The sequence below is a fragment of the Pogona vitticeps genome, chromosome 7 (assembly GCF_051106095.1).
Source record: "Pogona vitticeps strain Pit_001003342236 chromosome 7, PviZW2.1, whole genome shotgun sequence".
Lineage (NCBI taxonomy): Eukaryota > Metazoa > Chordata > Lepidosauria > Squamata > Agamidae > Pogona > Pogona vitticeps.
Genome location: NC_135789.1, coordinates 25,767,048 through 25,792,109, shown reverse-complemented (window position 1 = coordinate 25,792,109; position 25,062 = coordinate 25,767,048). Strand labels below are relative to the sequence as shown.

Here is a 25,062-nt window from a genome sequence, read left to right as displayed (position 1 = left end):
GACATCTTGCACATCCGCTTGAGTTCAACAAGACTAATTTCTAAATTGGCACGTTTAGGATTGAAATAGTAAAATTTTCAGCAGAAATGCAGGGAAAAAAATTATTTCATGATCCTTAATTTATATTGGAAATGAACTTCAAACCTAACCATCGTCGTTCTGCAGCTGAATAGCTGAACTTTTTTTTTTAAAATCTCAAATAGATTCTAGCCCTATCCTCGGAGCAGTAGTTCTCAAACTGTGGACCACTGCCAAACCCCCCTCCAGAAGCACCACGAAATCTTCTCATCCTTCCCCCCTTTCTCCTTCTCTTTTCTCCCCAAAGTATCGTACAGCGCTGACTTCCAGTTTCTCTTCTGTCCATACGTGGTGGAGAGAGGGAAGATCACCCAGTTTTGCCAAAGAACTGGGTTCCCTGCCCTCCTGTTCACAAAGCAGGCCTTCTCCCAGCCCACCCCCAAATGCAGCTTCCCCATTTTCCTGGAAGTTGCTTCCCTCAGAGACGTCAGGCCACAACTGAGTTTCCATGAAACCACCTGTACATAGCATAGCCTCTGGTTCTGTCTATCTGGTAATATACTTTGAGAATGTGTATTTCCTGGCAGGGGGAGTCAGACAGCGGATAAGTGAAACTGTGGATAATGGCAGTCCTATTGTTTTGGGCCGCCATAGCCAGTGGCCAATAAGTCAAGGGAGCCACAGATTGAAAAAGTTGGGTACCATTGTCAGGGGATAACACATAGTAATTATTCTCCATCTTCATGTATCGAAGGTGGTCTTCATGTGAATTTCATGTGAACGTCTCTTAAACATTCAGAATCGCAGGAATACTATTTTATTTTCATTATCCAGACATCTATGCTGCCCTTTGCTAAACAACTTTTAATCTGCAACAGTGGGGATGTATTAATGAGAGGAACTCTATAGCTGTTTTTAAAAAATAAATGTTTTAATCTATCTTGGTAGAGGGCAGAAAAGTGAGGAATGAATTAATGGAAGTATATTAATGTAAAATAAAAGCAGCAGAGCAATAAAACCAACTTGGTACCGAAATGACGTTGAGATGGTCCCAAAATAAAAAGGCAGTTGTCAAGTTCTTAGAAGATATTAACCGTGTAGTTTAGCCAGTGTTCTCTCAGAACGAAGTCCCTTTTGGCTCAGTAGACTTTTCCCGGTTGTAAGTAGATGCTGCTAGAATTTAAGAGAAAGAGAGAGTATGCGAGTTTGGAAATATATGCTGAGATTTGTATTTATTTCATATAGATTGGCCGTTCTATCAGGAAATGGCTACGGAGCCATGTCGTGGTGCAATATGGATATTCCAAAATCCAACATTCCTGGTAGACGTTGTGTAGAAGGGAAAGGATTGCAGAATGAGGAAAGAGTAACCCCCATTTAGGTTTTCTTCCCGGGATTAACCAGGAGAAGAAGGAAGCCAGCTCCCCCCAGGTTGAATGTGCCAGCATCATCTACATGTGCAGCCGACAAAGCTGCAGAAATAGGAAAGCGTGATTTGTCAGGACATTCTCCACGTGTAGCAAAGGCTCACCTGCTCGGGCTATTGTACACCATCTGTTAAGAGAGCAGAGAGGGGCAGAGGAGGAGCTGGCCTGCCTCTGTTCTTTGTGCGTTCAGCTCTATCCTGAATAAAGCGAATAATATAGGGGACTGGTCTTTTCCATGCACAGAGTCCTATGCTGCAAATCCTCACATTTAGAGGACCCTCCTCTAAACCATTAACCGTCTCCATCTCCTCCAGTCTGCAAAACAGTGATTCTGGAAAAGGCTCAGTTTGTCATTGCAATATGTGCATATGCGGCAAAGATGCTCTTCCACCTTAGGGAACGCCCTTCCCATTAGCGTCTTTTCCTTTGGTTTCAGAGACTTTTAATCGGCCCACGACGTTCACCAGCCTCGCAGCCATGAGTGGCAATGCCTTCGGGGGACTTGGGAACCCTGCCGTTAGTGAGTAAATTCTCTTCCCACTCTGGCTGTGTCAGGCTTTTGTTCAGATTGTCCTCGAGGATCCTAGACACAGGAACCGTTCATGTTAAAAACAAGATTGGGTGCATATCTGCCCTTCCCAAATCATCCTTTGGTTCTCACAAAGGTCTTAAACCGACGTGCGGGCTGGAGTGCTTCAACCTAGCTGAACATCCGTCACTCTTTGTTTTCAGACTTACGCCCCTTTTCAATAAAGCATAAAATCTTACAAATGTGTTGAATCTTCAGATGGGGAAGTCTGTTCTGGGCTTAATCTAGCATGGGGGGGGGGGGGAATTAGGATTTGTCCCATGACAGAGAAGGATTTGGTGGGGAGATCTTTAAACAGGGAGCTCAGAGAGACACACAACAAACTCTACCCTGCAGATAAAGGAATGAAAGATCAGTGATGTGAAATAGCATGCATACATTTATTTATCTTTATCTCTGTGGTACACTCTAGTTAGCCACAGCTAGATTTTTTTTAAAGGAACACGTCTCTACCAAAATCATATTATGTGCTTCTCTTGAAGGGTCATGCCCCATTGCTTGAGGACCACAATACCTCAAACCCATTAATACTCTTCTATTTTTCTTGCTGATATAAAACCCGTAAATCCTTTGACTTCCCCGGGTTCAGGGAAGTTTTGGGGGAGCATTCTCAGATTGACATCCAGTGGCTCAACGTTCATTGGCTCAACATCCCTGAATCCACTTGAACCAGCTGCTTTTCTCTTCTAGTCGCTGTGTGGATCCACTGATGTTCGATGTGTTGGCCCGGATTTGTGTCCCAACAGCATAGGTCTGTGGATGTAAATCTCAGTGGCTGATTGCAGCCAATCAAGAAATATATTGTTGTCTACTAGTTGTGCAAGATGACACACAAATGTAAAAATGCAGCTTCTTAACCAGTGGCAGTTTGCCACTGAAATTCACACTGCTGGATTTATGTTGGAATAATTCTTCATTTGGATTCTAGGCATTAGCTTGAAATGCTTTGTTAGATTTGGGTTACTCTGGTTGGCAGTGCTAGACACTTTGAGGTTTAAAACTGTGATGGGCAAGACCACACTCAGCCCCACACCCCGCTACATCAATGTGCCATCACCACTACGAACATCTGCCACTACCAAAACATAACCCTAGAATCCGGAATACCCCTTCTCTGCTCAGCAAAACCTTCTCCTTGTTGCTTTGGCTACTCCATTCGCCCTGTTTCCAACATCACTTTCCGATTTCTACTTGCAGCCTAGAGAGCTGTGGTGGGGCCCCTGAATTTCAGCAGCAACCACAAATCCTCATGTGTTTTGTGGCATGCCACTGCAGACACCTAGGAAGCTAATCTTCTCAGCTTCAGATAGACAGACAGACAGACTGAGCTAATTTCTTCCTGACAGTATGGTAATCCAGCCAAAATAGCTCTTTTTATTGTTTAATCTTTTCACATTTTATAACAATCAAAGAGGTTGTTCTAAAACGCTAGTAAAGAGGGGGAGCTCTCTGTAATGATACAGAACTGTCGATCCGAATCAGAAGGCACCTATTATTTTGAGGCAGAAGTTAAAAAAAAAAAAAAAACTAAGAGAGGTTGACCACATTTTTTTAGTCTGGATCACAGTGTTAGACTGTCACATATTTAGTCCAAACAGCTCAAAAGTGGCTGTGGACTTCGGCTATATATATATATCATAATGATGGGGGAAACCCTCATCAACTATGCCAGGTAAACCTCAAAAACTTTATTTGAATCTCAATTAGAAACAGGTTACTTATCCTGCATGGGCTATCTTAGAGAATGCTGGCACCTTCTTCCCTGCCATAAAATACTTTCAGTGAATCAGAGGGTGATCGGACAAAATGTTACAGACATTTCAGTCCAGTTAATTCCTCAAAAGCAGAGTAAAAGCCAAGCTAATAAGATAAGAAATTAAAGACATCGGTCCTAAACGAAGGGCAACTATTGGCTAGAATCCTGCCGGTATTTGTGTAAGGATTGCATTACTTATTGTGATCATAGCAGGGCACATCTCAAGTTGTGTAACTGTGACCACGATGCCGGAACCGTCAACAATTAGCTCTAATTTAGTGAGTTATGCAAACCCAATACCAGTAGTCTCATCAGGATGGGCTCTAGTGCCCATTTCAGCTCTTGTGTAATTATCTAGTCGTAACTCATTCTTGTTTTCACTCTGTCTCTCTCTCGATTTCCCACGCTTCTATAAAAACTTCTCTGGAAGGAAATGGTTGGCTTTGTTGGCCAAGAATCAACCATCTGCCTGCACAGATTCAGGCTGCTTCTGGCAGAATCGGCCACCCTCTCAGCATCCCTCGAGGGTCCTTCAGAGTCCATCTTTCTTGCCTATACCATGAGCAGATTTTGGGCATCACAGAGGGCTGCAGAAAAAAGTTCTTGATTTGGCAGGCGTTGTATTTTGCTGGATATTAGCCATCACGTTCCTGCTGGGCTGTTCTTCCTCTCTTTTTTTCTTCCCTAGATTCTGTTATGACCATCGTGCTTACATTTCATTGAAATATTGGGCTTTTTCATTATTTTACATGCATTGTCTTATTCTTGGATTTTGTTGGCTGTTTTGGTGGCTCATCATGAACCGAGCTTGGAAATAATGTATTGATTTTTAAAACCCTCTCTGGAGTAACATCAGAAGAAGAAGGAGGATGTTTCAAAAGAATTTTGAGGATTTTACTCATTTAAAATGTATGGGAACATGTCGCTCTACAATCCCCCTTCCCTTTTAACACAAGACTTGTGTCAAGTCACCCACTCTTGACTCTTCTGGTTGATGGAGACAACCAGGAACTTTAGATACGTAACCAAAGTCTATAAGATTGCTCAAGGCTTCTGGTAGTTAATGATTTTTAACTAACAGAATGTTCTCAAAACTGAATATCAATAGGAATAAATTAAGTTCTCAATATTTATCTTTTATTTATTTTCAAACCTAACAGTCCGTAAATTGAAAAAAAAAAAGAAACAGAATATAAATGTTTTCAAATTAAAGCAAATAAATTTGTCCTGGTATTGATCAGACTGAGGGAATACTGAATGCATTCAAATTTGGGGTTATTATATGTTCTTTCAGATGCCTTAACAGGAAAAAAAATGTGTATTACATAGCAAGGCACTTTTCTAGTGTCTGCCCGATTCACACACCCCTCTCGAAATATTGCACTCCTCTGTTTTCTCAGTTGCCTTTCTGCTATTCAGAATGCCACGTGCTAATGCTTATTTATTAATCTCCTTTCCTTTTCCAGCTACCCATAACATGTATTCATTTTAATTCCTGAATACTGTAAAAACTAAAAAAAAAATTAAAGTTGAGTTTGATTGGTAAGTACTGTCAACTGAGCATATATCCCTTTTTCCCCTCCACTTCGCCATTTCAGCACCCAACGCTATGTTCGGCCACAAGGATTGCCCCAGTATGCAGAGTTTTAGCAATCCTCACGAGCCCTGGAACCGTCTGCACCGAACTCCTCCTTCGTTCCCGACCCCTCCGCCCTGGCTGAAGCCAGGTGAGCTGGAACGCAGTACATCTGCTGCAGCTCATGAGCGGGATAGAGATCTAGATAAAGGAGACTCTTCTCTTAGTAAGGATGACAAAGAAAGGTATGGAAGCACAACTTTCTAGACACGGTTGAGTGCAAAGCTGGGATGGGGAAGGCATACCGGGAACTAAAAAATATTCACCAACGCTCTCCGAAACTTATCTCCCCCCCCTTCTGCCCCAGTATCACTGCCACTTCATTTCCTTCATCTGCCGGGCAATTCCCTTCCCATTTCTGGGCCTTTGGTAGACAACGGGTGAATAGTGAGTCAACGCTTTTATAAGTCCCATTGATTCCATGGGTCTGCTCTAGCTAGGATTCGATTCAGGCCCCAAAATTTTACTTTTCATTCGAGATCAGAGGCTGCGGCATAACAGCACCCTATCTGGGGGTGTTGAGCTCTGAGGAAATGTAGGAGCTGGCTGTTCCCAGCTGTATCATTTTCGCGTTGTCCCTCATTTTGCATATATTAATTTGCATGCGTGACTTCAAATATTCTCTTTAATCTTGAGGATGGGGTAGCTTCTTTTTACATTAACAGAAAGCATTTTTCCTGAACCAGATGATTGCTTTTTTTTCCTTGGGTAACGGTTGCCCCAGAATGATGATGAAGCGGTCGAAACGCTTAGACCTATTGGGAACTGTGTGATGATTTGGGAGAAATCCTATGATCATTTTCTGGGGCTGATGAGACATTGCAATCCAACAGTCTGTCTCCAACCCATGGTATATATAATAACCACCTTGGGTCCCTTTGTTGGGAGAAATGCGGCGTACAAATAAAACTAATAATAATAACAACCCCTGGAGTTGCGAATTTCGGAAACCGGTCTCTGGGGCGCTGACTGTTTTGTGCTTCTCTCTAGGGAGAGCACTGAGAAGCGACACTCCAGCCATCCCTCGCCTGCATCTGTCCATTCCCTGAGCTCCCTCGGGCATAACCGCAGCTCAGCTGAACCAGTCAGGAGCCACCTGAACCCAGACGTTCGGGAGAAAGAGAAACACAAAGAAAGAGAGAGGGACCACTCCGAATCTCAGAAAGAGGTCAGCATTGACGAGCACAAAGCAAAAGACAGTTACGTCTTGGACAAAGAAGGCCTGGCCCCTGAGAATAGGCCAGCGGAAGACTCTAAGCAGGCATCGCGGGTCTCTTCCCCCTATACGAGGCCACCTGCTACGGAGGGCATCAGGCCCAACAGCACCTCCAGCCGGGAGGCGGAGAAGAAGACCGAAGCAGCGTATGAGAATCTGAAGAAATCCAGCGAAGTGAAAGTGAAAGAGGAAAGGAAGGAAGACCACGATCTTCCTCTGGAGGCATCACAGCCTCATCGCCCGTCCGAGCTGCCACCCCCCATGCCCACGTCCAGCATCCACTCGGCCCCTTTGGCATCTGTGCCCATGACAGTGGGCGTCGCCGGCACCCACCCTATGAACAGCATCAGCGGCCTCGACAGAACTCGCATGATGACGCCTTTTATGGGGATCAGCCCCATTCCCGGGGGCGAGCGCTTCCCTTACCCTTCTTTCCACTGGGATCCCTACCGAGACTTGGACATCCACCGGAGAGACCCTTTGGGTAGAGACTTCCTTCTGAGGAACGACCCCTTGCACCGTCTTTCTGCGCCCAGGCTATACGACACAGAGAGGTCTTTCAGGGACCGGGAGCCGCATGACTACAATCACCATCACCACCCCCTTTCTGTCGACCCTCGCCGGGAGCACGAAAGGGGGGCTCACCTGGACGAGAGGGAGCGGTTGCACTTGCTTAGGGAAGACTACGAGCACATACGCCTTCACTCCGTCCACCCAGCGGCTCTGGACGGCCACTTGCATCACCCGGGTTTAATCGCCCCAGGCCTTCCAAGCATGCACTACCCCAGGGTCAGCCCCCCATCAGGACTTCAAAACGGGATTCTCAACAAAACTCCCCCCACGGCAGCTCTCAGCGCTCCTCCCCCTCTCATTTCCACTCTGGGACCACGGCCTGGTTCGCCACGAAGGACCACCCCCTTGTCGACAGAAATGAGGGACAGGCCACCCTCTCATACACTCAAGGACATAGAGGCCCGATAAGACACACTGAACACGGCCCGGAGAAGATGCTCTTCAGTGAGAAATATATCTAATCTTCTTACTCAATGGATAAGAAACTTTGTTTATGACCCTCTGTACAAAATGTATACACCCAAGTGTGGAAGGATATTGTGGTTTGCTGTTTTTTTTTTTTAATTGCGTTGTATATTTCATGTGGCAAACCGTTCGGAAAGGATTTAGACAAAAATTTGACATGCTTTCTTTAGATACAGTATTTTATTCTTTTCTATGATTTTAAATATCTGCAGGAACAACAGGCGAGTCCGTATTTTGCTTCCAATGAGCAAAGTTCTCTCTTGCTGAAACGAAGACAACATAAATCTTGTTTTATTTTTTTGGAAGAGTTTTTAAGAACAGTTTTTTTTCCCTTGGGTCATATATGCAAACTGGGTAAGATGAAAGCTTTACTTTGTAAATATGTAAATACTGAAAGCTAAGTAAACATAATACATGAATACTTCTTAAACTGTCCAAAACGCCACAATTGGAAGTTGTGGTGGATCTGTTGAGACAGCTAAATCCCTTCAGCTATGCAATGAATTTTAGGGCTTTTCACAAAAGCCTGTTTAACTCATAGGAGCCTTGTCAAAACATTCACTTAAAGTCATAATTTCCCCGAACTAAACTTCCGTCTAATCTTTTTAATATAGAAATTAAGCCATCAAAATGTAGGACTTCTCCAGCAAACAAAAGCAGGTATTAATTTTTTGCTTGTTATTTTTCAACTAAGGGTTTTATGTTGCGGAACAAAGGGCTTCGACCGTGTTTCCCTTACTGGGTTGCCCTGATCAACATAATCCAAGGCGGTGACACCCCCAGATCTATGGATTGAATGCTTCGCCAAACAGAATTTGAATTTGCCTTCCCAAGGTCCAAAACCAACTTCCTGCCTAGGGTACTATGCATATCTCAGTATCCCAACATCTTGTTCACAAAACAGCAGAAGCTATGTTGCTATTTTGCTGTGCTGCTTGTCCCTTAGCGGTGAGTCCTGGAACCTCTTAGCTCAGGTAAATATGGGCTGCTCCTTCGGCTGCCTTAATCCCATCTTCAAATCTCTGGTCCAGTTGCAGGTTTGACAGAGCTGCTCACGTAGGCCATTCAGCCAGTAAGACCGTTGTTGAAGGCACTGGACTCGTTAAGAACTAAAGAAACTGCCCCTTCGCTCGGCACGGTCAACTTTGACTCGGCCTCAAGAGCTCTCTCCACCTGGAGATGGTCTCCCGCCCAAGTACTGGCCCCCAACCCTAGTTAGGTTTGAAACAGTATGTTCACAGTTGACTTAGTGGCCAGTTATTCATTGGTACCTGATTGGAGGCATTTCCCCAGATATAGGTTGCTAAGCCATGGAACAAGGAATTCAAGGGGAACGTGGAGGTGCTGAGGACAGATAGTTCTAGAATTTGGCCTTGGTGAGTGCATTTATGTCCATAGGTTAACCACAATTGCTACACAGTGTATGATGGACGACACAGTGTTGCAGCATTTTGCCCAAAATAGGATGGATCTAGAGGTGAGAAATGTTTAGTCTTCTGGACTCCTGTTTCTGGACTCAGTTACCATGAGTAGTGGCCATGCTGACTGGGGGATTCTGGGTGTTGTGTTCAAAAGAAAGTTCCCCGTATCTGACTTCTAAAAGATTACAAGAACAGTAAATAATGCTAATAAGGATTGCAGTAGAACTGATGTGTTGGCATGTGCTTATCCTTGTGGTAGGTAGGTAAAGGTAATGGTTCCCTTTGACATTTTTAGTCCAGTCGTGTCCGACTCTAGGGGGCGGTGCTCATCCCATTTTTCAAGCCATAGAGCCAGCGCTTGTCCAAAGACAGTTTCCATTGTCACGTGGCCAGCTTGACTAGGGAGCGCCGTTTTACCTTCCCACCGAGATGGTACCTATTTATCTACTCGCATTTACATGCTTTCGAACTGCTAGGTTGGCAAGGAGGTGGGACAAAGTGACGGGAGCTCACTCCATCGGGTGGATTCGATCTTACGACTGCTGGTCTTCTGACCCTGCAGCACAGGCTTCTGCGGTTTAGCCCGCAGCACCACCACATCCCTTATCCTTGTGGTAGATTTACTTCAGAAATTCTGTAGCAACAGTTCATAATCGGATATTGCAGTAATGTTAACATTTCAGTTTCCAAATGCCATGTTTTTATCGACACCTTAACTCTGAGGTTATGTGCAGTAGCAGTTCTTGGAACTGTCCAGAGTCTGGGATGTTATTTATATTGAGAAAAACATTCTTGGTCTCTCATTTTTCCCTTCTTAAGTCTGAAGTCCTAAACTCCCTGTTGTAGATTTAATCTCCAAGTAAGTATGCATTGGAACGTACCTGTGGGCTTTTTAGCAACAGTGGGGTATGCCCACCCTGTATTTCTCTATTTGATAAATCACATTCTTACCTTCAGACAGCAGCTCCCATTGTTGCCTGCTAGCATATCTGTCCTTATAGCGATTGTGAGGGTTGTCGTCTCAGCTCGTACGAGAAGTCTGAAGTTGGGAAAGGCAACTTTATGGGATTTTTGAAAAGTACTGTATTTTTCCATGTATAAGACGCCCCCCACTTTTCTAATCCAAAATTAAGAAATATAAGTGGGGCTTAGCAAGTGTAGGGGAAAAGGTATAAAAGCACTGCAGGATCACTTTGATCCCTGCTTTCCCCTCCACTTATTTTTGTTCTCTCTTCAGCTTACTTCCGTGTATAAGATGACCCTCAATTTTTAATCTAAAGATTTTAGACAAAGTATAGTCTTATACACAGAAAAATACGGTACTTCTTACATTTTGGTTTAACGTGTCTTTGATTAGTTCTGCTGTTTCTAAGCATGGGGGACTCCGTCTTGCAAACAAAATATATAACTTTTTAAATGCAATTGTTCTGGCTTTCTTAAACTTCCATTTCCATATATATCTTTCTTTTTAATGCTGTATTCTGTTCTGAAATAATTTGGAGAAAATATGACTTTATTCAGAAAGCATACACTATCTTGCATACTCCTGGACTGTAAAAAATGTGTGTATGGAATAAACAAAAGAGTTTCATTGGTCTTCTAAGTGTATTAACGTAACATCAAGTTGTTTTTCCTGTTTTGACAGAAAAAGAGAGAAAAAGTCTAATTGCAGACAGTTGTTTCTAATGATCAGAATTCTATTTTTAGTAGTCACCTAAAAAGTTTTAGTTGTGAACTTCCAATTTTGTGAACTCCAGATGTTGTGCAGTGGTTTGTTTTTTAAAGAACAAGACAAAAGGAACAAAAAAAAGGAGAGAATTTGGGGGGAATTGTACTCTGGCACTGTAGTGATAGCTTTCAGTATTGTAAAGAAATTGTTATATACAAATCTTTTTGCTGTTGCTCCTGTATGTAATAAAGTCCTTTCTAGAGCCTATGTGAAAAGAGGAGGGAAAAAAAGAATACCCCAGCAACTCTGAATCAACATTCAGTCCACAGCATGTTTCTTCATGAGCAAAAAACTTGTGTAATGTAAATCTGTGCCATGTTATTAAAAAATGTGAACTAAACTGGTAGGTGCTTCTTTGTTTGGAATGATTAGGCCACCTACAGATGTTGTTGGACTCGTAAGCCCCATCATCTCCATGATGGTCCGAACTTCTTGTTGAAGTCCAACAACATCTGGCAGAAACCACCCCCCCGTCACAGATGCCTCTCGCTCACCCTCCATGTTCACAGACAAAACACAAGGCAATACAATGCAATGTTATATGTTGGATCGAATCCGTTTTAATCGGTTTTTTGCTCTCGTTTCAAGCTGTGGTGTTGCAGAGAGAAAAGCCCTTTGGTTTGGAATGCTTCTGAGTTTCGGTAAGTGATCACTTTGTACATTCCAGCTGTCCTCTCTTTATCAGCGTTTTAGGGTGGGGAGGAGGGTGGCCTACAGCCTGATTTTTATTTTATTTTATTTTTTACCCCATGGGCCATACTGAGCCTGGAAATAGTGAAAAACCTCAACAAAAATCATGAAACATATGGCCTCCAGAATGCCTGCTTCTTTCACTGGGTTAGTGTTTTGGTGTGGATGGTTTCGGGTGACTGGCCTAAGATCACAAATTGAGTTGATGTATATAAGACATGTGGATTACAGATAGTGAGACAGACCAGCACTATGGAGAGCTGCATTTGGCCACTGGGAGAATAGAACTGGTAAAACCGCTTCTTAAATATCCATTTACTTTGAACTATGATTCGGTTCCGACGTGACAGAAACCACACGTAATACAGACTGAATTCAAGCATGTGACTCTTCAACTCTCCAATAGACTGCAGTGTATAATTTGAATTATTACTTTATGTATTGATTATATTTATACCATCTTTCTTCCAGTGAGCTCCGAGTGACATGCACTTTCTCCTTTATGTTTACAACTGCCGTCACTATGAATGAGAGAGGTGAACTGGCATAAGATCGCAAGCTTCATGGCCAAATGGAGATCTGAGCACAGTCTTTGTATATCAAACAGTCTTAACCACTAGAAATAGTGGTTGATATGCCTACTGATATCACAGTAGATGCTTCAGCCTTCCAATGCTCTTTACATATCTTTACATGGTTGCACTAGCTCTGTACAATCACTCTCTTTCCAGCGCAACACAAAACTTCTTGTCGTACAAATTCATTTCTTCAGCTCTTCCTAAGTCTTCTTTTAAATACTCTCTACCACTCAAGTATCTCAGGCCACACTAGTCTCAACTGTTCCTTTGCTAGCTCTTTTTTGCATCTAAAATCCATTTGTATTGCAATCTTTCTCTATTACGTTGCTAGACTTAATCTTATTTGTCATATTATCACATATAATTACTATACAAACCCCACATTACATAACAGGGCTCCCGGGTTCCATCTGATGTCTTTACATGTGTTTTTAGGTTCCTGGCTGGTTTATCATTCCAAGGATCAGAGGAGATAGTGAACCAGGAAGCAACTTGGGGTCCCCTTGCAAACCCAGGTAGTCACACATGAATGTGCATGCCTCTGAGATGGAGAAATAATGTTTAAGCCCTTGGGGGTGTAGGAAGAGGCACTTGTTCTGTATCTGTTATCATCAGTTGATAGTGGCTCTCCAGGTTTTGAGTAGCAATCTTTCTCAGCTCTACCTGGGAACGGACCTGGGGTTTTCTGCATTCCAAGCAGATGGTCTACCACTGAGTTACAGCCTTTCTCCAGGACACCCTGGCCACAGACAGGTTGAGAAGCAGGAAGGAGTGATTCGAAGAGCTACTGAAGCAAGAGGCACAGCTTCCTAAGACTCCTTGCAGAGCAGGTAACCAAACAACTATTTTGTTAGTGTTCCACTCTTCAATACTGGTTGAACTCAAAAGAGAATTTCTAGGACAAAATATGTATGTTTTGCCACTGGGTTGGGGTTCCTTTCTTAAGTTTCATCACTCCCTCCCACTGCCCACACACTCACCTAATGAATGAATATCTTTGCTCATCATTACCGTGAGGTTTCTGCATTTCCAGATTGAGCTATCAGGACAAATGGGGCCCTGACTGGACCCTTGACTACTGGAAGACTGTTTCAAATGACTATAAACTGGGACAAGTCTTAACGATAATTCTTGTAGTCCCTCTTGTGTGTTAATTCAACTCATGGCAGGGAGTCATAAAGATATACAACCAATGAGATAGGCGACAAATATGCAACAGTCAGGTTTGGAACTAGTGATTGAGCAAGCGAAAGGGCGTGAGTTGCATAGCTGTTCAACTACAACTTGGGCCGTTCCAGACACTGTTCACAATGTTAGCTTTAAAAGAGCACCTGGAGGGCCACAGTTGCTCATTTCTTTGTTAACTGGATGCCACATACACAGCATACACAAAACCGCCAACATTCTGTAGGTTCTTTCTTTGTAGCATGTGTGTCATTGCTTCCTTAAATTGTTTTGCCCTCAATCGACAAGTAATCCAAAATGTTTACTTGAAATAACTCTTTGATCACTACTTCATGTTGTGTGTTCTCTCTTGGCTCTCTTCAGTGTTATCAGGCATCTAGTTACAAAATGCATTCTTTTTCTACTGGCAACAACTATGTTCAATGCCTTGACATCCTTGGTTGTTTTAGCGATGTAACACATTTAATGACTGGCTGACTTCTGGTAGTTACAACTGAGAACCTATCAGAAGGGTTTGCAGCTCATTGTTTTAGCTCTTAAAACATTTTTCTCACTGTTTTCTTTCCAAATATTTTTCTTATGCCTATTCAGTTTGACATAATAGACTGCATGGATCCTCTTCCACACGGATTAATTTCACTTGAGAAGGATGATTTCTGTGCTGTGTTCTCTGTTGTGAATCATTAGGAAAGGAATTTTTTGAACAAAAAAAAAACCTCAACATTTGTGGCGCAGCCACTATTAAAAGGTGCTGTACATTCCAATCTCCAAGGAAGAGTTGGGAGAAAATGGCAAAAAAGACAGAGGTTGGCCACCAGGGGGAAGCAGAGAGGTTTACATATAGGCTTCAATAGAGAAGAGGTGCCTAGCTAGGCTTCAATAGCAGGGTTTGCCACCAGTAGGCAGCACAGAGGTTTGCATATATGCCGCAATAACAGATTGGCCACCAGAGGGCAGCAGATACAGTGAATGGGCTGCAATAGCAAAAGGTGCCCACACTAGGGCAGCAGATAGCAGGTTCCTACATAGGGTGCAATATCAGATGATGCCCACTGGAGGTCAGCAGAGTGGTTTACAAATAGGATGCAATAGCAGGAGTGGCCACAGGGGGCTGTACAGAGCACATGCCTAAATAGGTTGCAATAGCAGTGGTGGCCACCACAGGGCAGCAGAAAGTATGCACCTAGATAGGCTGTAATAGAAGGTGTTGGCCACTGGGGGCCAGCAGAGAGGTTTTTGAATAGGCTGAAATAGAAGTGGATGGCCACCAGAGGACAGCAGACAACAGCTGCCTAAATGTACTGCAGTAGGAGTGGGGTGGCCACCAGAGAGGGCAGTGATAAATAGGCTCCAGTACAGGGGTGCCCACTGGGGCAGCAGAAAGCAGATCTGTAAATGGGCTACTGGAGATTGGGAGCTAGCAACTGGGAGCCAGTTCATAAACAGGCTGCAGTACTGGCAGTGGCCACCAGAAGGCAGCAGGGAGTGAGTCATAAAGCCTCCAGTACCTGGGGCAGCCACCAGAGGAACAGGGAGCAAGCTCATGGATAAGCTTCAATACCAGGGCTGGACACCGGAGGTCAGCAGAGAGCAGAATGTTTAATAGACTGCAATTGCACATATGGCCACTGGAGGGCACCAGAGAGCACAAATACAGTCATGTATGTACAGTACAGTACTTTTTTTTGTTTCTCCAAGTCTTGTGAGGATGAATAGAATGGAATTAGTCTTTGGTGGCTGCTTTTTTCTACTGCTTTTTATGGACAATTTCCCCTCCCCTTTTCTTTATCAGCTACTTGCAATTGTAGTTATAATTTCCTATTTTAATTAAGTTTTAGGAGTTTTTATGTGCCTACAGTTACTGTGTGATGACTACTACTATACCACTATTAATACAGTACTGTACTGAGAAGGAGGAGAATAATAATAAAATATTGTTACTATAAATAGGGGAGTGTTGCTCTTTTTAAAATTCAATTTAATTAAACTAAACTTGAAGCAGTTTGAACCAGACTGCATCTTCTATTGGGGGTGGAGGGAGAGATGGGAGTCTACACATAGACCTGAATTAATACCGGTCATCGTAATGGCGAGTTTAAAAACTGGAACTCTGTGTATGCACAGAAGCCTAAAAAAATTCATAGGGTGACTTATAAAAATGTCTTATCCCTCCCATATATGATTCGTAGTGACGACAAAGGGCCAAATGGGGCAGAGTAAGAAGGGGCACATGACAGACCCACATCCTAGACCCACCCACCCCCTTCACCATTACCGAGTGACATTTCTGGGTTCAGTCGTTTTCTGAGGGTGCCAGGTGATGTAAATGAATGAGGAAGTCTTGCATCCACATAAATGATCTCATTAATACCTAGTTAGGAGGGGGAAATACAATGATCTAAATCACAAGTACAAGTGGCTGAGAAAAGGGGGGGCGGCTAGGAAAATCTGCATAAATAAGCAGCAACTCAATGGCCCCTTGAACCTGGAAACAAAAATACTTCCCTTCGCCCGGCTGGACAAGCAAAATAACAATAATAAATAATTTAATTTATTTTAATAAAACTTGAGGCAGATGATTACAAAGTTCCACCCCAGACTTAACTGTCTATGGGGTGTGTGTGTGGAGAGAGAGATGAATCAATCCTTTTTTTTTTTACTGGACTTTCCAGTATGTCATGGGCGAGCCCCCCCCTGTCTGCTCCCAACTCGTGGTGGAGTCCCTAACTGGACCTTCATGAGGACTTCCCTCCTTCCATCCACTCCCAATAGAAAGTGCTGGGAAGTTCTAAAAAGCCCAAGGATCCTTTTGTTCCACTCTGATCCAACTGGGGCAGAGGGGCCCATAATAGACCACCACCACCCGGGGGGGGGGGGGGAAGAAATCCTGCCAGGTCAGGTGGCCTAGCTTCTAGGAGATGTTCTCTTTGCAGTGAAAGATGACTTAGGATGCACCCCCCCAGAAACACCGGGAAGGACAAATAGCAGGACAGCCTCTCCCAGAGGAGGTAAGTCTCCCCACCGCTTCCTGGATGATAAATGCACCACTGTGGTCACCCTGCAGGAAAAGGAAGCTCAAGGGCTGCCTCCACACACACACCAAAGGGCAGGCTGGAGGCAGTGATAAAGGGGCCAGGAAGGAGGACCCACCATGCATTTATTCTTCTTCTTATTTTCAAGCTTTCTGGATACCTCCTATTGAATTTGTCTTTGGTTGCTACTTATTTACACAAGTATTTATTAGTTCTACTCCCCCCCCTTTTTTTTTTGCTTTACCTGCCACTTACAATTGTGATTTTAAATGGTTCTAATCTCCTATTTTAACTAGGTATCGGTAGAAGAATAATGCACTCCCCCCCCCTACTTTTCTCTTTGCAAAGGGTGACACTTGTGCTGTTTCCCCGGAAACTTTTACAAGGTTCGAGACAGAGCTTGCTTCACACTTGAATTAAAAGATAAGGAGGTCTCTGCCCCAAAGCACTTACAATTCCAAAAGATAAAACCCTCAAAATAAAAAAAATGCAGAGGGGTTTGGGGTTTGTTTCCATTTCTTCTCTACTAAAGGGAGGGGAGTCTGGTCACCACAAAGGCTCCAACTACCAAGCAGGGTGTATTACATCTGCGTAAATGCTCTCCTTTAAAATACTAAGGCCTAGTTAAGAGGGAAATTGCAACAGTTTAAAATCGCCATTACAATTTGGCTGCTAAAAAAAGTGGCTGACTAAAAAAAAAGAAGAGGGGACCAATAAAAAGCAGTATAAAGAAGCAACAACCAAAAGGTTGATTCAATACCATTTGTCGCCTTGAAGCTTTAAACTGAAATACTGCTCCTTCCCCCTTCTCCATGCTGGATGAGCAAAATAAGAAGGGGAAAATAATAATTTAAAATACAGAAAAAATAATGATCTGAGTTCTGAAACATCGCGTCTTTACAACAGCCAGAATCCCAGCCAGCATGTTCTTTACACCCCACTTAGAAGCACTGCTGCTTAAACTATTTGGATAAATCAAGTAAAGGAGCAAAGGTGTTTACCTGCCGCTTGAAGAGAAAAAAACCGAAATGCCTTCTCTGCCTGCAAGGACCATGGCGGAGGGCAACGGGGTCCCCAGACGCTTCCTTGGGCTGCACTGGAACTATATGTTCCCTGTCGCTCTCCTGCCCAGGCGGGATGATGCTATTACACAATTAAAATAAAAGGAACTTGAAGTAGAGGCCTGCCCCACACTTTCTATTGGGGGTGGAGTGAAGGAGGGAAGTCCTCATGAAGGTCCGGTTAGGGACTCCACCCTGAGTTGGGTGGGCATAGAGGGGCAAGCGGGAAAGGCGTCTCTACATTTATTTATTTACTTACTTCTTTTTTTTACCCCACCTTTCTCCTTAAAAAAGGACCCACCGCGGCTTAACATCCTTGAAAGACAATATTTAAAGCTGAAAACAGTGAGTATCTAACAGTGGTTTACATCATGAAAAGACAACATTTAAAACGTGAAAAGACAACATTTAAAGCGAAGAACTGCAGTAAAAGACAATATTAAAGCAAAAAACAAGTATTAAAAAGGAACCGGTAAATACCACTCTGAGACACAGAAAATACAAGGAGCACTAAAAATACATTCAAAGCAGTAAGGTAAAACGATTAATTCATTAAAAAAACACCCATTCAGGTTGCCTGTCATTCAGGGAAAGCCTTGGCTGATTGCAGAAGGAGAGCAAAGACGGGTCGGTCAAGCTTCCAGTGGCAGGGAGTTCCAGAGTCTAAAGGAGCAGCCACAGAGGAGGCCCTGCCCTGTGTCCCCATCAGATGCGCCTGTGAAGATGATGGGGCCAAGAGAAAGGATGATCTTAACACCCAAGGCCAATGTTACCGGCCACTGTAATGGTGAGTTGAACCACCGGCACTCTGTGCATGCACAGAGGCTTTCAAAATGCCTACCCTTGCCTTTTAGAATTTTCATTTTGCCCCTTGCTGGCAAAAGGCTAGACGGGGGGGGGGGGGAGAGGAGGAAGGGGAAGGAGAGCCTCTCCCACGGAGGTGTCCCCTCTAGCCCTTCGTCTCGGAGGGCCTGCCCAACACTTCCTGGATGCTAAACACATCGCCCTGGCAACCGCCCGGGAAAAGCCACCCAAAGGAGCACAGCGCTCTAGGAAGAGGCGGGGCGGAGGACCGGCCCTCTGACTCCCGCAGGCTAGAGCGTCACAAGGCAAGCCCCTCGGATGCCAAGCTGGTTTCACAGGAGGGAGAGGCCACCAGAGGATGCCTGTTTCTCCAAGGGGACAGGATTTATTCTCCCCCACCCCGCCCCACCCCAAAAAAAGCTTTATGGGCTTAACTGGTTTTATTTTAAATAAATATATAAACTGGCAGTGAATTGGTCTTTGGTTCTTGCTTCTTTGTACAGGTTATTGGTTCATCCCCCCCCACACACACACACACTTTTTCCCTTCTTCTTTACTAGCCACTGTCTTCTGTGTTGTTGTTTTGTTTTTGCCCCATTTGGCACTGCAGGCCCTCCGAGGCGAACTCCTCGCATAGATGTTGCAGGACGGCCAGTTTCTCCAACAGCATCTTCAGGCGGGTGGCGAGAGAGCCTCTAGTGCTGAATGCTGGAGCAAGAAGGGACGGGGGAACCCAACCTGGAAGGATCTAAGCTCCCGGAAAGTCCCCTTCTGTCCCCTCTTTTTCTGAGCTCCTGCCCATGAACAGAGAGCCTTTTTTTAAAAAAAAAGTCAGTGTCCTAGGAGGAAGAATAGAAACGGTGCCAAGCGAAGCAGGCAAAGGCTTCTCTGTGCTTGACAAAAGGCCGGCTAGGACCGAAAACTGGCAATGGCCCTGATTTGCCCCAAAAGAGGCGTGGCCCGTGGCCAAAAGTGAGCTCACTCCTTTGTGGATGCTTTTCTTACGGGACTGCCAAAGCGACGGAGCTGCTGCTGCTCCCCTGGGAAGGCCAGACTGGTGGAAGAGAGGAGGAGGAGGTGTCAGTGCTTCAGCGGCGGACCCTCCTCAGCCCCTGAGGTTAGCCTGGCCTGACCCCTGGCGATGGAGGCCACTGAAGAGCTCACAGGGCCTCCTTGACAGGGGCTGGACTCCATGATCTTATAGGGTCCCTTCCAGCTCTGCCGTTCAAAGACGCTGATGGTCTTGCTGGCCCCGTCTCTGAGCAGAACACACACACACACACACACCATCCTCGCCTCAGACGTCACGGCTGTGCTGGTTCCAATCACATTGGTATCCCTGCAGCGGCTGTTTCTTTTTACATTATCTCGAGTTCAGTGGTTTGAACAGGATCCAGCAGAAGGGGTTCCTCGTTTTTGTTTTGTTTTTTAAGCAGAAAGAGGTAGCTGGGTTAATCTGTGCCAGCATGCACGGCCAGTTCAGGGTGGGGGTGGGGGGAAGTTAACTGATATTAAAACGTGAACTGATATTAAAACATAGCATTTAGTCTTTAAGGTGCCAAAAGGTTTTTGTCCCCCTTTTGTAAAAATTAAAATAAAATAAAGTTTCTTTTTATTCTTGCCTGGCATTTTTCAACACGTGAGCTTGCTGGCATCTATAGTTTTAGAAATGAGCCCAGAGACACAAGGGAACTTTCTCCCAAAGCCTGTGGGGCTCAAGGGAAGGAGGGGAGGAGGAGGGGAGGCTACAAAACACCAACCTAGCAACCTGAATGCCTCTACGTCCCCCTCCTCCAACTACATGGCGAACAGGGAAGGCAGCACTCGCACTCTGTCCCAGGTGCTGCAGGTTCATGCGTCCTCTGACCACGCAGATGTGCCCGCCTGGCAGCTGATGCGGACCCCTTGCTCATCTCTCTATCAGCATGGCATTCCATTCCCTCACGGCTCGTCGGGCAAGTTCTGTGCTCCAGGAGAGCGAGAAGCCTTCCTCTCGTTTCACCCCACCGTGATGATCCGTTGGAGAAACCCTTCTACGTACTTCAAACCAGGGTTTTTAATTGTTGTGGCCAAGGAGGGACGGAAAACACAGAAACACAGGTTTTGTTACATGCTAACCAGGAGGAAACTGGACGTCACTGAGCCTTAAGCATGGCAGGGTTGGAGGGTCACTCTGGACGGGATGTTTCAAAGCATGGGTTGCAGACGGGCACAGAAACGAGACACCAGCGGGTAGAATTCCTGAACGGCCGAGTTCTTCGGCGGCTTGAAAGCGATCTGGCCCTTTTCTTTCAGGGAAGGAAAACGCCTCCTCATGGCAGCCTCCGGTTCATATGGAAAGGCCCTTGGGATTGCTTTTGTCCGCAGCGCCCTCAAAGTTTGGGGTTTGGGAGGGGGCCGGCAAGGAAAGGCCTAGAACACAGCCCTGGCGGCACCTGAGTACCTCATGGGGGATGACTGAGAAAGGAGGGAGGGAGGAATCACCGCTCTCTGCCTCCACAGGCCGCCGGGAGAACGGAGAGACTTGTCCCCCCATTGGCTGGGACTCCTTCCTCCTCCTCATGGGGAAAAGAAGCAAGAACCCAAACCAGTCACAGAGAAAACAGGAGGCTCCGTGCCAAGCCGCGTCCTCTCTTCCATTGCTTGTCACAGCGAAAGAAAGGCCAAAACCATGGAAAAAAGCTCCCCATGCCCACCTCCCAGAATGCCGGGGCCAGTGCAGACTGTGTGTTTCTCTGCATTTCATCGGAGGGAACCCTCCATCAGTCTGCTGGGGGCCCTCTGCCTGTATTGCCTTCCCTCCACCTCCTCTTGCATTTTCCCAAAAGTGGAGATCCTATCCTGAAAAGTCCACTCAAAACCCTTGTTCCTCAAGGCGGAAACCAAACTTCCCGGTCTTCCCTCTGCAACGAGAGGGGAAAGAAAGCTGCACGGCAAATACGTACCCCCGGGTGAAGGGCTGGAGATCATGGGGAGTCCCTCCACAAGACAAAGCGCTCGCCCCCCCCCACAGTGGTGTCGTTCCCCCTCTCCTGTTGCGTGGCAAATTGCTTGGGAGCATCGGTGACCTCCAGCGTGGAATGTGCCCTCTCCAGACCCCCAAGGGCTCAATGCCTCCCACAGATCTGCTCTCGCTTCATTCCTGTGGCCAAGTCCCTCCCTTAGCACCGCCCTGCGCTGTGGTCTGCCACCTCGTTCCCCCCTCCAATGTTTGGGTCCTACAAGAATTCCCACCGACGGGTCTGTGGCTCCTCACCCTGCTGGGCCACGCTCCCCCGCTGCTGTTGAGGGACCCGATGGGCCACCTTGGGCAAGGGGGAGGACAGCCACCCTTCACGTCTGAGGCAGCCCGTGACGAGCCTCCGTCTCCTTCCCCACCGGGGCCCCGCTGGGCACCAGGCTCACCTCCACGGCTTCGCCTGCCCGCACGTGGTGGGGGCTGGCGTCATCGTCCGGGCCGCCGTCGCTCCTCTCTTCCTCCCCTTCCGCCGGCAGGTCCCCTGGGCCTTCCAAGTCGCTGGCCTGGCTTTCCCCAAACTCCAGAATGGTGGGGAGGTTGCCCTGCGCGGGGCACCGTTTCTTCAAGCTGACCAGGAAGGGCTGCGGCAAGGAAAAGATGTCCACGTTGTTGCCCAGGTCGATCCAGGTCATGCTGGGGAAGTTCCGGGGGTCCTTCAGCGCTTCGGTCAAGTCCCGCAGGATAGCCTTGGTCAGCCGGTTCCCGTTGAGGGAGAGGGTGCTGAGGCAGGGCAGGGCGCTGAGCACCGGGAGGAGCTGCAGGAACAGCTCGTCCGTCAGCTCCGTGAAGCACAGCTCCACGCTCTCGATGGAGGCCGCGCTGTGCTGGAGGTAGGAGATGACCCGGTCCAAGTCCTTGGAGGTCAGCGGGATGCCCGAGAGATCCACGGTGTGGTCCTGAGGATTCCCCACCAGGAGGGCTTTCAAGCTGCCGGAAGAAGGAGGAGGGCAGGAGGGAGGCTATTAAATGATTAAACCAGCAATTAAAACTATTTACGTTACTCAAACAGAATGAGCATGAAAGCACATTTATATTTCATAGTTAGCCTACATGTGATATCTTGGGAACTCGGCCTCCAAGAGAAATTGATGCAGGTACTGGCATAAATTTGGGGGGGGGGGGGGTTTACAGATTTCTCTTCCCTTTCCTGAAATCCTGGCTGAGCTCAGTTTATAGGAGCCTAAATGCCAGGGTTTGGATGGCAAGCAGACTGAGGAGAGAGGGTTGCCAGCTGGCCACTTTGGGAAGAGGCAGTGCTCCCCCTTAGGAAGACCCCCCCCCATGAGAAAGAGGGCCAAAGCCTCCACACACTTCTAAGCCCGACAGTGCCCTTAAGGGGATTTTGGGAGAGAGAGAGAGCGAGCGAGCACCGAGGAGTCTTCTGCTGATCAGGTGCAGCAGACGTGCAGAGAAGCCCCCGCCCGCCCTTCGCTTGAGCATCATCCTGGGCTGAGGCTCCCGTCTCCTGCTTTATGGCTTTACGTGGGCGGGTGTGTGTGTGCGTGTGTGTCTGAACCCCCCTCCCTGCCAAGAGGCAAAGCTGCACGCTTCACACGAAAGAACCAAGCAGAGCCGCCTTGCCTGCAGGGAGGGGGAGGGAGAGGGAGGGAGGGCAGGATCATGGCAAAGCCCCGTCTTGTCTGGTCTGGCTCTGGGGGGGGGGGGGGGAGGGAGAAACCTTTCTGGTCCTGGAAAGGGCAGCCCAGAGGCAAACAGAGCACCACTTCCACCACACTTCTTGCTCCTTCCATCGCGGTCCCTCCCCTGAGCCAACCCCCTTGGAATGCAAAGAGATCATCATCCCCCCCCAAAAAAAGCCTCTCTCCACAACCCACAAGAAGCAACCCAAAGAACTGGGGGGGGGCAGAATAGTTTTGGCACAGAATGGCAGGGAGGGGACGGCTGCTTCTACCCAGCCAGGGTCCCCTCTTTGCTCAGGGAGGATGCAGGCAGGCCAGGTGCCCTCCGTGGCACACCAGGAAGCCCACGAACACCTGAGTGCCAGGAAGGGGGAGCACGAGGGGGCCTCCCGCAGGAGGAGGGAAGGCAGATCCTTCTCTACGATGGCTGACACACACGCGGGTGGCCTCAGCGTCCCAACCCCTGCCCCCTCCACGGAGTGACTGTGGGATGGACCTTCTTCGTGCAGGGAGGGCAGAAGAAGACCTCAATGATGTCCCCCATGACCACGGCCTTCGGTGTCTCCCCTCGCCCTCACCATCCACGCATCGCCTGCGAGGGGAAGAACAGAAAGCTGGAAGGCTCAGGGCAACGTTTTGCAGACAGCCCTTCCTACGTGTGGACAGGTGAAGCAGAATAATTACGAAAAGGACGTCTCCCGGTTACATGTGATCTCAGGGTTCAGGTTGCTTGGCAGGTAGGAAAACACTTAAACCTCCAAAGAGGGGCCTCTGTGTGTGCACCCACCTACACCCGTACATGTCTGCAGGTTTGCTTTTCCCAATTTGCCCATTTAGCAAGTCAGGAAAAGCACTGCTGGCCTGTGTTACCGGGGGAGACGGAAGGTCAACTGAGAGGCGGCGTGCACGCTGCTGAAATCCTTCCTCATACTCAAATGTAAGGCCCCCCCCCTTTCCGAAACACTGGCAAACAAGCACGGGACGCGCCGGCTTGCCAGTTCCGCTCAGTGACTGGGTGTTCCCACGCCCAGGGAAACATCAACGTGCTTCCAGTCTCCTCCGTAGCAGACTGGCAGCGAAAGCCAAACAGGAATTAATCTCCAGTTAATCTGAACGAAAATTAGCAGGAGGACAGGCTGTGGATCTCCCTCGGGGACAGGAAGAGGGGGGAGGAGGCGAGCCACCCCTCCGCCAGCTGGCATCTCATCCTCTGCCTGGCAACGCGGGGGCCACCCTCCTGCAGAAAAGTGACAGACAGACAGACCGAGAGACAAGACGCGCGTGTGCCCTCTTCCCAGCCAGCCAAGTTCCCAGACTCCAAAGGCGTCACCGCCTTTTTCATCTCTTGTTTTTTTTAATCGTCCTTTGCGAGCAGCGGGAGCTGCCAGAGGGAGGGGGAGGGCCCGACGCCCCAGGTGATAATCCCGCTTGGTAGCGCAGATGCACTCACCCGCCCACACACGCACACATGCTCTTAATGCAGAGTTCGGAGGCTGGCAGGTGGAGGCCAGGCAGGAAAGGAGCAGAACCCAACCTGCAGCCTCGTTTGCCTCCCCAGAGCGGCTGGTGCTCAGGACTCTGGAGCTGGCCCCATAGGGTTGGGATGTTCCAGCTCTCCTGGGGCCTTCCTCCTCCTCCTCCTCCTCCTCCTCCTCCTCCTCTTCCTCCCCAGAACCCAGAAACCTTTCCAGTACTCATCCCCTCCTCCAACACTTTTCTACCTTTGTCTCTTTCCTTGATGATAAAAGGAAGAGAAAAATACGGGATGAGCGAGAGAAAACCCTGGACCCTTCGCCCCACATCACGGCTTGGGGGAGGAGGTGTCAGTCCGGGAAATGCCCCAGCCACTCGCTCCTCCTCTTTGAGGAAAGCCGGTTAGGATTCAAGAGGCACTGACGGACTTGACGGCTAATTAACAACAGCACGAATCGTTAAGAACAGACCCACCTGTCCTTCCGCTTATGTTTCCCAAACCTTCCAACACAGCCAACCTCCTGGGCCCCCCGGGGGGGGGGTCAGCACCAGCAAGGCCTGATCCTGCCTCACCAGTGGCTGGAGTGGTGGTCCTGAGCACCAGGAAGGGAAGGAAGCCTGGCATGGCAAGTGAGCGGGAAATGGTGGGGTGGGAGAGGCTCCTGGAGGAGAAGTCGTGGTCGGCTCTGGGAGGAAAAGGGAGAGGGGGTCTCCTGCCCCCCCAACACACACACACACACACACACACAC

At 47.3% G+C, this 25,062-nt stretch overlaps 2 protein-coding genes across 16 annotated transcripts in view; one reads left to right on the top strand and one right to left on the bottom strand.

Moving 5' to 3' along the window:
• AUTS2 (activator of transcription and developmental regulator AUTS2) overlaps positions 1 to 11,170 on the top strand; it is a 626,497-nt gene extending 615,327 nt beyond the window's left edge. For 10 of the 12 annotated variants that reach the window (XM_072978428.2, XM_072978425.2, XM_072978430.2 and 7 more), the window contains 3 exons: positions 1,882 to 1,965; positions 5,389 to 5,611; positions 6,417 to 11,170. In XM_072978428.2, coding sequence (XP_072834529.2) covers positions 1,882 to 1,965; positions 5,389 to 5,611; positions 6,417 to 7,623 — 1,514 coding nt within the window. In that variant the 3' untranslated portion in view covers positions 7,624 to 11,170. The remainder of the gene's footprint in view (positions 1 to 1,881; positions 1,966 to 5,388; positions 5,612 to 6,416) is intronic. The other 2 variants (XM_078379421.1, XM_072978431.2) reach the window with 1 other exon arrangement.
• Positions 1 to 25,062, bottom strand: part of LRRC75A (leucine rich repeat containing 75A) — a 50,217-nt gene that overhangs the window by 10,358 nt on the left and 14,797 nt on the right. Inside the window, exons 4-5 of one of the 4 annotated variants that reach the window (XM_072978436.2) lie at positions 21,586 to 22,126; positions 14,864 to 17,439 (exon numbers count right to left, since the gene is read on the bottom strand). In XM_072978436.2, coding sequence (XP_072834537.2) covers positions 17,278 to 17,439; positions 21,586 to 22,126 — 703 coding nt within the window. In that variant the 3' untranslated portion in view covers positions 14,864 to 17,277. Of the gene's footprint in view, positions 1 to 14,863; positions 18,092 to 21,436; positions 22,127 to 25,062 lie in introns of those variants that run through there. The other 3 variants (XM_072978437.2, XR_012080695.2, XM_072978438.2) reach the window with 3 other exon arrangements.